General features: G+C 34.5%; 1 protein-coding gene across 1 annotated transcript; it reads left to right on the forward strand.

The window, feature by feature from the left end:
• The first annotated feature begins 9387 nt into the window (after window positions 1-9387).
• On the forward strand, window positions 9388-11060 carry LOC133327301 (ecdysone 20-monooxygenase-like). The gene is made up of 5 exons (XM_061535865.1): window positions 9388-9703; window positions 9785-9983; window positions 10070-10465; window positions 10549-10717; window positions 10788-11060. The coding sequence occupies exons 1-5, from the start codon at window positions 9391-9393 to the stop codon at window positions 11058-11060; spliced, it is 1350 nt and encodes a 449-aa protein (XP_061391849.1). The 5' UTR covers window positions 9388-9390.
• Window positions 11061-11339: the final 279 nt, after the last annotated feature.

Raw genomic sequence — 11339 nt, forward strand, 5'->3', positions numbered from 1 at the left:
AAAATCGCCGATTTTTTACCAAAAACCAAGTTTAAAAATAAGGAAGATCTTCACCGATTGGCTTTATCCTAGTTCATACGATAGCTATACACTCACAGAGAAACGTGTAAAAATGTGGAATCGATTGGGTCATTAGTTTTTGAGTTATCGTGCCCGCCATTCACAAAAGAGAAAAACACGTTTAAAGTTTGAGAAGCCCTTTAGGCGTAACTTGATGCTGACGCAATAAATCGGCTATATCTTCAAGAGTTCTTGAGAATTTCTCTTGAAATTTTGTAGGGACATTCTTGAATTAGTGTAGATTCGTGTAAGGCTATATTTTCTAGCGGCGGACGTTGACGTCTCAAAGCCACATACACTATCAGAAATAGAATTTTTCTATCGCATTTTCAGCAATACAATCACATTTTGTCTTATATATGAAATTTCGAACAGTTTTAAAAGAATATTTTTACAAACTCAAAAAAAAAATAAGGAAATAATATTACACTATCTTTATATGGCCGAATGTGCCCCACTTCAAGATGCCGATTCTACCCCGAAGATACTTAGTTTTTTTTTTAATTTGTTTCTATCGATTTTCTAAAAGCATTATATTATTAATTATTTTTATGAGAATACACATTGTAATTAACTAATTTTTAATAATACTGCCTTAAAAATCTAAAAGTTTTATACACAAAATACTTACGAAGTGGAATGGAAATATTACAAAAACATCTGTAAAAATACAAAAAAACCGTGCATCTAAATAAGTTTATTAGCTAACTCCACTTCATCTGGACCTCTTCTAAAAATTACAATTATTGTTCACTTCATACGAAAGCGGCATTCGATTTGATCCAAACTTCGTACTACGTAATATTTGTACCAGATCTAAGTCATGTCCCTTCTCTTAACTAAACCTAGATCAAGCCTGAACATAGATCAACCTTAAACCCATCGATCCAAGGAATTTCCTCAACTAAGGGTCAACATTTTCAAATTTCAAACCAGGGGTATACAATGGCTGAGATGTTATTACCACTTTTTTTGCTTGGTTCTGCTCATTTTACAATTTTTGGCCAACAGCGCATGGCGCTGGCATTGCTCAGGTCAAGTTGAACACATTCCCTATGCCCTATAGCAACAAAATATCCATAAAAGTCCTGATAATTTATAAAGAACAAAAACGACCAACTGTTATGTCAATGTAGATCCCCATTTTAATAGGAAATCTGTTCCTTTATGACTAGTATCCTCTTTTTTTCGTCCGATTTTATATACGTTTCCAATTAAAACATGTGTATTGGGTTATTTCTGGTCTATTTAGGAAGTAATCATCTTCCATTTCGTTATCAGGTTGATTTGTTGCGATCAATTTATTTCTATATAAATTATCTGCTTAACCAATACCAACAGCAATGTGAAGGGTGCTCATTGAATATTTCAGAATTTTGCCATAATTTGTATAAAAATGTACGTCTTCAAAACTAGTTTTCCTCTCCAGAAAACAAAGAAAAAATCACAAATACTTCCACATACATTAGTCATTCAAAAAACGCAAATTTAATGTGTGCCCTTACATGCTGTGACACGTGTATAGATATACAATGTATGTTATTTACATACACACGTGGAAATAAAATGTTTGAATTAAAAAGCCCTCCAAACATTTCCTGCAAACATAATCTTGTAATCAATTCTATTCTACAATCTTGTAATCAGTTCAAAGTCATTAATAATACAAAAAAATAATAACACGAGCCAAACTTATTGCCTATTGAATTCTATTTGAATGTTGTAATAATTTTACACACATGTTTTTAATTTTTTAATTTTAATATGTAAATTTTTTTGTTGCTAAGCCATCAAATATATATTTTATGGAGCCCGAAAAAAAATCTATATTAAAATGATTAAAAATAATTCAAACAAATAAATCATTTCTTGTGATCGGTGCTCAAAAGGCGTTGCGTCGAATACGATTTAAATTGCATTAAAATTTATAACCCCAGATAAGACAGGTGTAGCAAAGTAGCAACAACAACAACAAAAATACAAATCAAAATCTAAATTAAGTGGTAAACAATTCACACCTATCAATATTTACATACGTATATACATATTTATGTATAATAGGGATGACGATATGTGATATGCAAAAAATGGGGATTTTTTTAAATAAAAATAAAATCGTTATCTTCTGTCGAACAGGACTTTTTATACCCGATATTGTTAATTATAGGTGTAAAGATTTGACACCCAATGGAAATCCAAAATATGAAATTTTAGCCAAATCAGTTTAAATGCTTGCCCGAAATCACCAAAATACCCAATAGTAGGGTAGTAAAAGGGATAGAAGATTTTCCTTCTAATGAGAACCCAAAGCCCTGTCTCAAATCCTCGAAATTAATTATTACATAAGGACTTTACCTAAAAACGGACCGATATTGCGCGAAATAGCCTTATTTAAAAAAATAATAAGTCGAATACCCCGAAACTTCGACCAATATGTACCACTTTCGTTAGGAAGATTTTCTACCCAATGAGAATCCCAAAATGTATCCAAGCTTCTCAAAATACCAAATTTGGTAAGTATCGGTATATACTCTACTTAAAGGGTATGGAGCTACTCTAACAAGCAGTGAAGTTCTGTCAAGGTAAAGTTTTGAACATAGAGGTTCCATCCTATTTGGGCCTTTTTAAGATTTAGAACCTTTTCTCGCCGAAGTGTTATTTAAACCATGTTGAATCCTGTGGGTTTTACATGATTCTCGCCTTAACGGCTTTATCAATGGTGCACCATTAGGTGTCGAAGTTGAGCGTCGACGAGCACTCTAAAGCCAATCCGCCGCTAAGCTTCACTTCCTCCTTAGCGAGGAGTCGAGCCTCTGCCTTTTTATGGTTCAAGCATCCGGTTGATGATGCAACCCCACATCGAGGCGATGATACAGCAACCATTTTTTTAGAAAATTTTAATACACTCCATATGGTGCAGGGAAAAAATTCTGATCGGCCGAACTTTAAGATTTTATACTTGTTTACAGATGCCCTGACATGTTTTAACATTTGAAAATCAAATTCATAGCGTGAAACATAGGGACATTATAATGCGTCAACCGAAATAATACCCCAAATTTTAACTAACCCCAGAAAAAAATAAAATGCCAAAAAAGGTGCTAGGTGCTAGATCACTTTTTCTGGCGCTAAACGAGTTTGAAAAGTGCTAAATATAGCTCTAAAAGTGCTCAATTGGCAACACTGCTAACAAGTGCACCAATATTGAATTTTTTGTTAGAAGGATTAGCTACCCAATAAGAACCCAACATACCAAATTACAGTCACTTCGATTAAAAAGCCATACCAAAAGGTTGGACCTCAATTCTCACCATTCGGACTTGAATAATTCTGATTCTGATCAAAATTATGTTTACTTTATGGTGTCTCCGGAGAATATATCGAGGTATTCCAAACAGAATGACAATCTTAATGTATAGTTCTCCTTATATTGGTTTACAATAGAGACTCATTTTTAGATTTTTGATATTTTTAGATCGAAAATTTCTTCAAATTCCATATCAACAACCCCTCATTTTCACACATGGACACACATGTTCTCTATTTCACCAGCACAAAAAAAATTATTGCACATTTAAAAAACGCATTTAAATTCAGTGACCACTAAAATGCAATTCACATTCAACAAATTCAAATGTAAATTTGACAACATGCCATTTTGTAAAAACACAACATTCACACACACCTCTATTTAGTCACACTTCTTATTCGTTTCTACTTGTTGTTGTTGTTGTTGTTGTTGCTGTTGTGTGTGGTTTTTTTAGCTTCTGGCTCATATAATTTTTCACAGATACGCAACGATTAAACACAATAAGTGTGACCAGATAAATTCATTTAAATACCGGTTAGACACTTGCTAGACAGACAAGTGGCTCTCTGACTAACTGCCTCCGTCGGATTGACTGGCCCGGTTGATTGCAAACCACGCTTTGGTTAAACAAAGTTCGATTAGGTTGAGCGTGTGCCACTGGTGCATACCATAGCCGCAAACCACAAAAATGTATTGTAAAAAAAAATCAAATAGAACATATGGTATTGGAGTTACAGGTGTCACCCAGGACTGATGATTGGCATAATTATTGAAATTATAAAAATAATGAGCATAAAATAAATCCATTCTTTCTTCACTGTAAAATAATGAAGGTATCAATAAGGGCTCACTTTCGCCTTTGTTCATCTACAGACAAAAATATGTCTTACAATATCAGGTGAAGCGGACATATTTCAATCCTCCCTCCAATGCTAGAATATGTTATCCAAATCCAAAATAGAGTCGTCAGATTGTAGAAAATCTATTTACAGTAAATTGTCAGTAGTGATATGCTTCTTTATAGATTTTATTCCCATTCTCCCATTAGATGTTATACCCATTCGTCTATCGATTGCTGTAAATACCGAGTTTATGTATTCAGATGATACATCTGATGATTACATCTCCAAAAATCCAATTTTTAGATACTATACTGCAGTGAATGATTCGAAATCTATATATATATATATATATGGAATATGACAAAAACCTATGCTGACTTGCAACCAATTTTAATTGCAAATTTCTTAACATTGTTAAATACCGATTTTTTGGGATACCATAGATGTTTATCTAACCATGGACCATGTAAATTTACTATCCAACCCAAAATATCTAATTGCTACCAATGTGGTTAGAAAAATGTGTCCAAATTGCTCAAAATACCCACAAAATATATATGGGATTATTGCTGAAGATGAAACGATGTTAATAATTTTTAGTATGAATATCCTCCACCTAATTTGAATCCAAAATATGTAATTACTTCTAATTCGGTTGAAACATGTTTCACTAAAAAAACGAAAATCTGAGGGTATCATTACAATGAAGGCTACCCTAAAACTTCGGCCAAATTTGATGAATTTTTGTAGGGAGATTCGCAGTCGAAAGAGAAGCCAAAATAACTAATTACAGCTGATTCGCCTGAAAAACGTCTCAAAAATCCTTAAAATTTCGAAAATCGGTGAGTACCGTTATATAGGGTATATGGTGCCATGTCGGTTGAAAAATGTAAAAAATGTGTCCAAATTTGTAATTTGGTATTTTGGGTTCTCACAACCCAAAAATTATTAATATTTACCCAACAATTTGAGAATTCTAGACACGTTTTTCATCCGTATTTGGCTGTAATTTGGTATTTTGTATTTTCAATTATTTATTTCTCACTTGTTTTTCGCTATATTCAAGGTCCTATCATAACATGAGTTTTCTCCTAGGAGCTCCCCATGGTACAATTATAAAAGGTAACAGCAAATCCCAGCTGATTTGATTCCAACGTAATACTAGTGTCAATATGAATTTGACAAATTATGTGTTTAAAAATCACCCAACAGGAAAATTGGGAACGGATACAATTTGAAATTGTTCATTATTAAATGTTCTCCCTTATTCAATTTACTCAATCTGCCTGCGGGGAAAGTTTCAGAAAGCAAATCTTTCTTGAAGGAATAACTCGCTATTCCCAGCATTTTCATATGTGTTACACATATATATGGCAATGACTCAATTAAAGTAAAGATGTGGAAGCGATAGAAATATTAATTTGATAGATTTTCATTCATGTTTTTCAATTTTTATTTTGAGGATTCGAAAATATATCATTTTCAAAATAAAAATAAATTGATGATAATTTGTTTTTTTGTTTACATTTTTCTTTCAAATGAGTTGACACTAGTAGAACTTACAACAACAAATTTCCATGTGGTTGTTGTATCGTTTTTTGTACAACAACACTTGCTGTTACCTTTTATTATTATACCATGGGAGCTCCCATTAATTTTAAATTGTTTATTGTCATCGTCATGGTATCATCCTTTTTACTTGTTGGTTTGAAGATTTGTACCCCAACGAGACACCAACATATCAGATTATATATATAAAAGGCATGTCCATAATGATCAATAAGCCTAAAATCAGGGTTATCGTTATATGGGACTAATATCTAACAAGTAAACCGATATCTATAATTAGAATTAGAAAAAAGTGTCTTAAGTCCTCAAAATGCACCATACAAATTGCAGCAATTTGGTGGTGGTATCTGGGATATACCTAAAGATGCACCGATCTGGGTAATTTTTAGTTGATATGAACAGAGAATACCAAATAACAGCTCATTCGGTAGAATTAGCGCCTAAACAAAATCCCCAAAATACCTGAAATTTCGGGATACCGGTATATGGAAGCTATACCCGTCAAATCTATGACTAAGAAAATTGTCGTCGCCCAATCTCAATTCTTTTGAAAGATGGCGTGATTGCAAAAGGCGAAAGAAAAATGCGTAGTCAATGATTTTCGTTGCCAATTTTTTTTTATTATTTGGCCAAAAATATAAATAGTAGACCCCGTACATGTCATTTGGTTGGGAAAAGTTCCTTTGAAATAAATGCCACGTATATTGATGTATGTGCCGGATGTGTGAGTTATCTATACTAATAAAAGAGTAGAGTGATTGCCTGACTGACTGATTTAACGATTCATTAACGCCCAGACGAAACGCCTGAAACTAGAATCTTGAAATTTGGAGTGAGCGTCACTCTCGAAGATGTCGTATAAGACTAGGATTTTCGAAATTCAAATTTAGAATGAGTCGGAATGTAGGATTGGGATATGTAGGTAATTTTGGAAATGTGAACTTACGTATACGAAAAGTACTATATCGTACAATATTCAATACATTTTACAAAAAATTTTTGGGAACTTATGTGTTCTAAATTTGAATTTGGGTGTGCTGGAATCCTGAAATTAGGAAATATGATTATACCCTACACAACTATGTTGTCAGGGTATTATAGCTTTGTGCAGCCCCAAAAGTTTGTAACGCCGCGAAATATTGGTCCTAGACCCACCTTTAAGTACGAAATTTTGCATATAGGATGGGTTCTGGCTAATGAAGACCCCTATTGTTTTTGGAAAAGATCGGTTAATATTTAGGGGATGAAATGGACCAAAAACTTTATTTTTGTCGGTTTTTCTGGTCGCTCCAGAGGCCGCAACTATGACCCAAACACGGCGTGGAGAAGGGGATCGGGCCAAAGAATAAGCATGCCTATTTTGATAAAGATCGGTCAATATTTAGCGGGTCAAATGGACCCAGACTTTTGTGTGGAAAATGACAAAATTTATATTCTATGGCGTATATATTTACTCCTGAAAGACATAGACCCGAGAAGTTGATGGTATATCCAAGAGGAGGGGTTTACCTTTACATTGATACCAATTGCATTGTCGTGTGTACTCGGATGTGGGAGTTACACATAAATATTTACAGGTCCTTACGTATTCATATATTATTTAGTAACGCATTAACACACTGAAAGGCGGAAATATATCGCGGATCGCTTTGACATTTTCCATGAGGATCCAGGTATGGTCATGGACAACGCCTACAATTTTCGGTGATGATCAGATAATAATATTTGGATGAGGTGACCCGAAAACTTAATTTTTTGTGTTTTTTATGAATCGATTTATAGGCCACTATTGAAAGCCGGACATCACAACACAACCCACGGTGAAGGGGGTCTGGATAAGTAATTAGAAGAGCTGTACTGAATATTAGTAATATTTGTAGACGTCTAGTCGGTCAAGGGGGTACAAATATCGCTAAATATTGCCCAAGCTCAGAATATCGAACCATAGAAATTAGATTTTCGTGGAAGTTGTGTAGGGTATCATATGGTCGGCTCCGTCCGACTATACTACTCCGCTCACTGGTTATTATTAGATTGTTGAGATAGGTAGATATGGAAATTTATATTAATTGGTCTGTTCCAGTACTTTTTTAATAGTAAATCTAGTAAAAGGGAAACATTTCAGAATTGCTCTCAGAGTACAAAATAATTTTAAAAGTTCGGGAACGCAAATCTAGTAAATATGCCAAAATTAGATGGCAATTCTTTAAAATCAACATAACAGCCAATCAGAAGTAGGCATTCCTGTTTACCATTTTTACTCGACCAAATTTCTCGAGTAAAAAGTTTAGAAAGAGAACGCCATTTTGTTTTGGGCTCTCTTAAATTTGAGTCAATGTTTTACCAGTTTTGTGGGTTGAGGAACGGTTTTTGAGTAAAAAGTTGCAAAACATGTAAAATGAGTAGATTCTTTTAGGTTCTGCAGCGGAACTAATGTGTACTAAAATATGTAAAAACTTACATTTAGGTGAACCTATAGAGCTCTAACCATTAAATGTGTAATTAGTTTTAAAAATAGGTACTACAAGATTGCAAAAGGTAATAAATGGTACCAAATTTAGAATAGAGCTAGATTTCTGTGGCGACAAGAATTGGTGTGTAGTGTTGAGATATGGAGGAGAACAAAGGTGCTAAAATGGTCAATATTGGTGAGTTTTCTATGAAAAAAAAAATAATTTATTTTGGCATGTTTCAATAATGCCCACATTCACTAACGAAGTAGCGGACAGATGTCTCCATATTCTGATATTAATTATTAAGTTACAGGATAGTTTTTGTTTCGTCCGATTTTATGTAATTTTTACATTAAATTCGCAAGGTTTGTGCGAAATTTAACATAGCGTCTACTATGTTGAGTTTTTATTAAAATAGGTTAATATTTGCATATAGCTCCCATATTTATTTTAGGCCGATTTTATATAAATGGTACATCAAACTCCCAAGCCTTTTCCGATTAAAGCCAAATTTAGCATAGCATATTGGATACAGAATTACGTTCCATTTAATGTCAATAATTCACCAAAGGCAGAATATTGTCCACATTCAATCAAAATCATTTGAGTTGAATTTTTTATGCTTGGTTAAATCGGTATATAATAGAAAATTATTGGATGTACCCAAAATAGCGCAGAACAACATATACTCCCTCCAACATTTATAATTTCCTGAATTAAATGTCATAGATCACATTTATGATTCCAACAACACGAAATTTTAACAGAGAAGTGGATCTGGACAACGAATAAGTATGCTATATGCATGTCGATCTTTGTAAAGAATTATAAATTTCCGGTCAATCTACAATACTGCTCCCCTCACGGATTTTTCATTAGGGGTTCAATATAAAATATATTAAACCTGAATATAAAATCCAATGAACTTTCCATACTATCGTCCATATTATCTAAGCTGTAAATTAGTCTTGAGTAAGATTTTGTTAACTGAAATTTTGTTTACTAAAAGCTAAAAATATACTTCAGAAAATCTGTAGCAAAATATATTTTTGCTTCCGACCTGAAAAGCTCTTATTATATTTTTTCCGAACAAAATCTCATTTAAATTTAATAGTTCCAAAATTTTTCTTTTTCTATTATCCTTTTTAGATTTTCCATGGTTATGGCTCTAATATTGTTAATGGCAATTGCCATATTGCTCGCCTTCTATTGTAATTTGGATTTGCGGAAATTTTCCGAATGCTACATAAAACCGTTGCTGCTCAACAAGGATCAATTGAATAAATATGCCAATGATTCGGAGGCCTCGATAACCACAGAGACAGATTATTATCACGCAAAAGAAATACGACCTAAAGGGGTTTTTGATATACCAGGACCAAAACCGCTGCCATTGCTGGGAACAAAATGGATTTTTCTATTATTTTTTCGAAAATATAAAATGTCCAAACTGCATGAGGTGTATGCGGGTAAGTTTCTGTGAATTAAATATTTATTATTTCAGACTTCATCCCCCTTACCCTGCCCACTCTTTTTCGTTGTTTTTCCAGATCTAAATCGCAAATATGGTGACATTGTTTTAGAAGTCATGCCATCCGGCCTACCCATTGTCCATCTCTTCAATCGTGCCGATTTGGAAAGAGTCTTGAAATATCCCAGCAAATATCCCTTTAGACCCCCCACAGAAATTGTGGTAACCTATCGCCGCTCCCGTCCCGAACGTTATGCCAGCGTTGGCATTGTTAATGAGTAAGTTTTGTGGTTTCCATGCCATTGTCGATAACTCCGTTCTTTTCTGTTGTGTTTCCCCTCGATTAAAACCCTCCTCTGTTTAGACAGGGTCCAACATGGCAAAAACTCCGCTCCTCCCTAACATCGTTCATAACATCGCCGAGAATATTGCAAAACTTTTTGCCAGCCCTGAATTTGGTATGTGATGATTTTATTGATCTTTTAAAAGCAAATAGAGATCCTCACACCTTTGAGGTTACCAATTTTGAAGATATTGCCAATCTGATGGGTCTAGAGGCGGTATGCACCCTAATGCTGGGACGTCGCATGGGATTTCTATCCACCAATACCGAGCAGCCGGAGAAGATAAAACAATTGGCGGCCGCTGTCAAGCAGCTGTTCATATCCCAAAGAGATTCCTACTATGGCTTCGGCATGTGGAAGTATTTTCCCACGCAGACCTACAGGAAATTTGCCCACGCCGAGGAAACTATTTATGAGTAAGTACAGACGATCGAGAGCGATTATTGTCACGCCCTAGCTCCCAAGAAATCTAGAAAGTAACCTCTCAGTTCATGCATAGTGTGATTTCGGAAATGGTCGACCAGGCGCTGGAGGAGAACAATGCCAACTTCATGCATCACGATGACGATGTGCGCAGTGTATTTCAACATATTTTGGATCTGAAGGATTTGGATATCAGGGACAAAAAATCAGCTATTATTGATTTCATTGCGGCCGGCATTGAGACGGTAAGATTGAGATAATAGAGCACTCGCCGAACTGCACTTTAAGAATTTTTTCGTTTTTCTTCGTTTACAGCTCGCCAATACTTTGTTGTTTGTTTTGAGTTCGGTTACCGGCAATGAAGAAGTGATCGCGAAAATTCTTCAAGAATTTCAAGACCACCGCCACACAATCATTTTGCAGGATGCTTTCACCAATGCCACCTACACCAAAGCCTGTATACAGGAATCGTATCGCATCCGACCGACAGCATTTTGTTTGGCGCGAATATTGGAGGAGGATATGCAGTTGTCGGGTTATGAATTAAAAGCAGGGGTAAGTGGTAAAGTTTGCTATATGTTGATATAATTTAGGTTTGGGTTAGCTGGTACCGTGCTAACGTGATTACCTATAAAAAAATAAATTAGTACTTTTTCGAATGTTTACAAAAAAAGGGGAAATGATGCGGTGCGTGATGAGGGGAGGTGAAATATCCAAGTATAAGATAAAGGGAAGGCCAACTTTCGAATTTATAAAGGATTGTTTCAAGGTTACCAAAAGCCTGAAGTTTTTTCCACGGACTAAAAAAGTCATGGATTTTTAAAGAATATTTTTTAAAAGCTATACAAGGCTTGAATTTAAAAAAAA

Source organism: Musca vetustissima, unplaced genomic scaffold (assembly GCF_032173495.1).
Source record: "Musca vetustissima isolate MV318-11 ecotype Yass unplaced genomic scaffold, APGP_CSIRO_Mvet_v1 utg55182, whole genome shotgun sequence".
Taxonomy (NCBI): Eukaryota; Metazoa; Arthropoda; class Insecta; order Diptera; family Muscidae; genus Musca; species Musca vetustissima.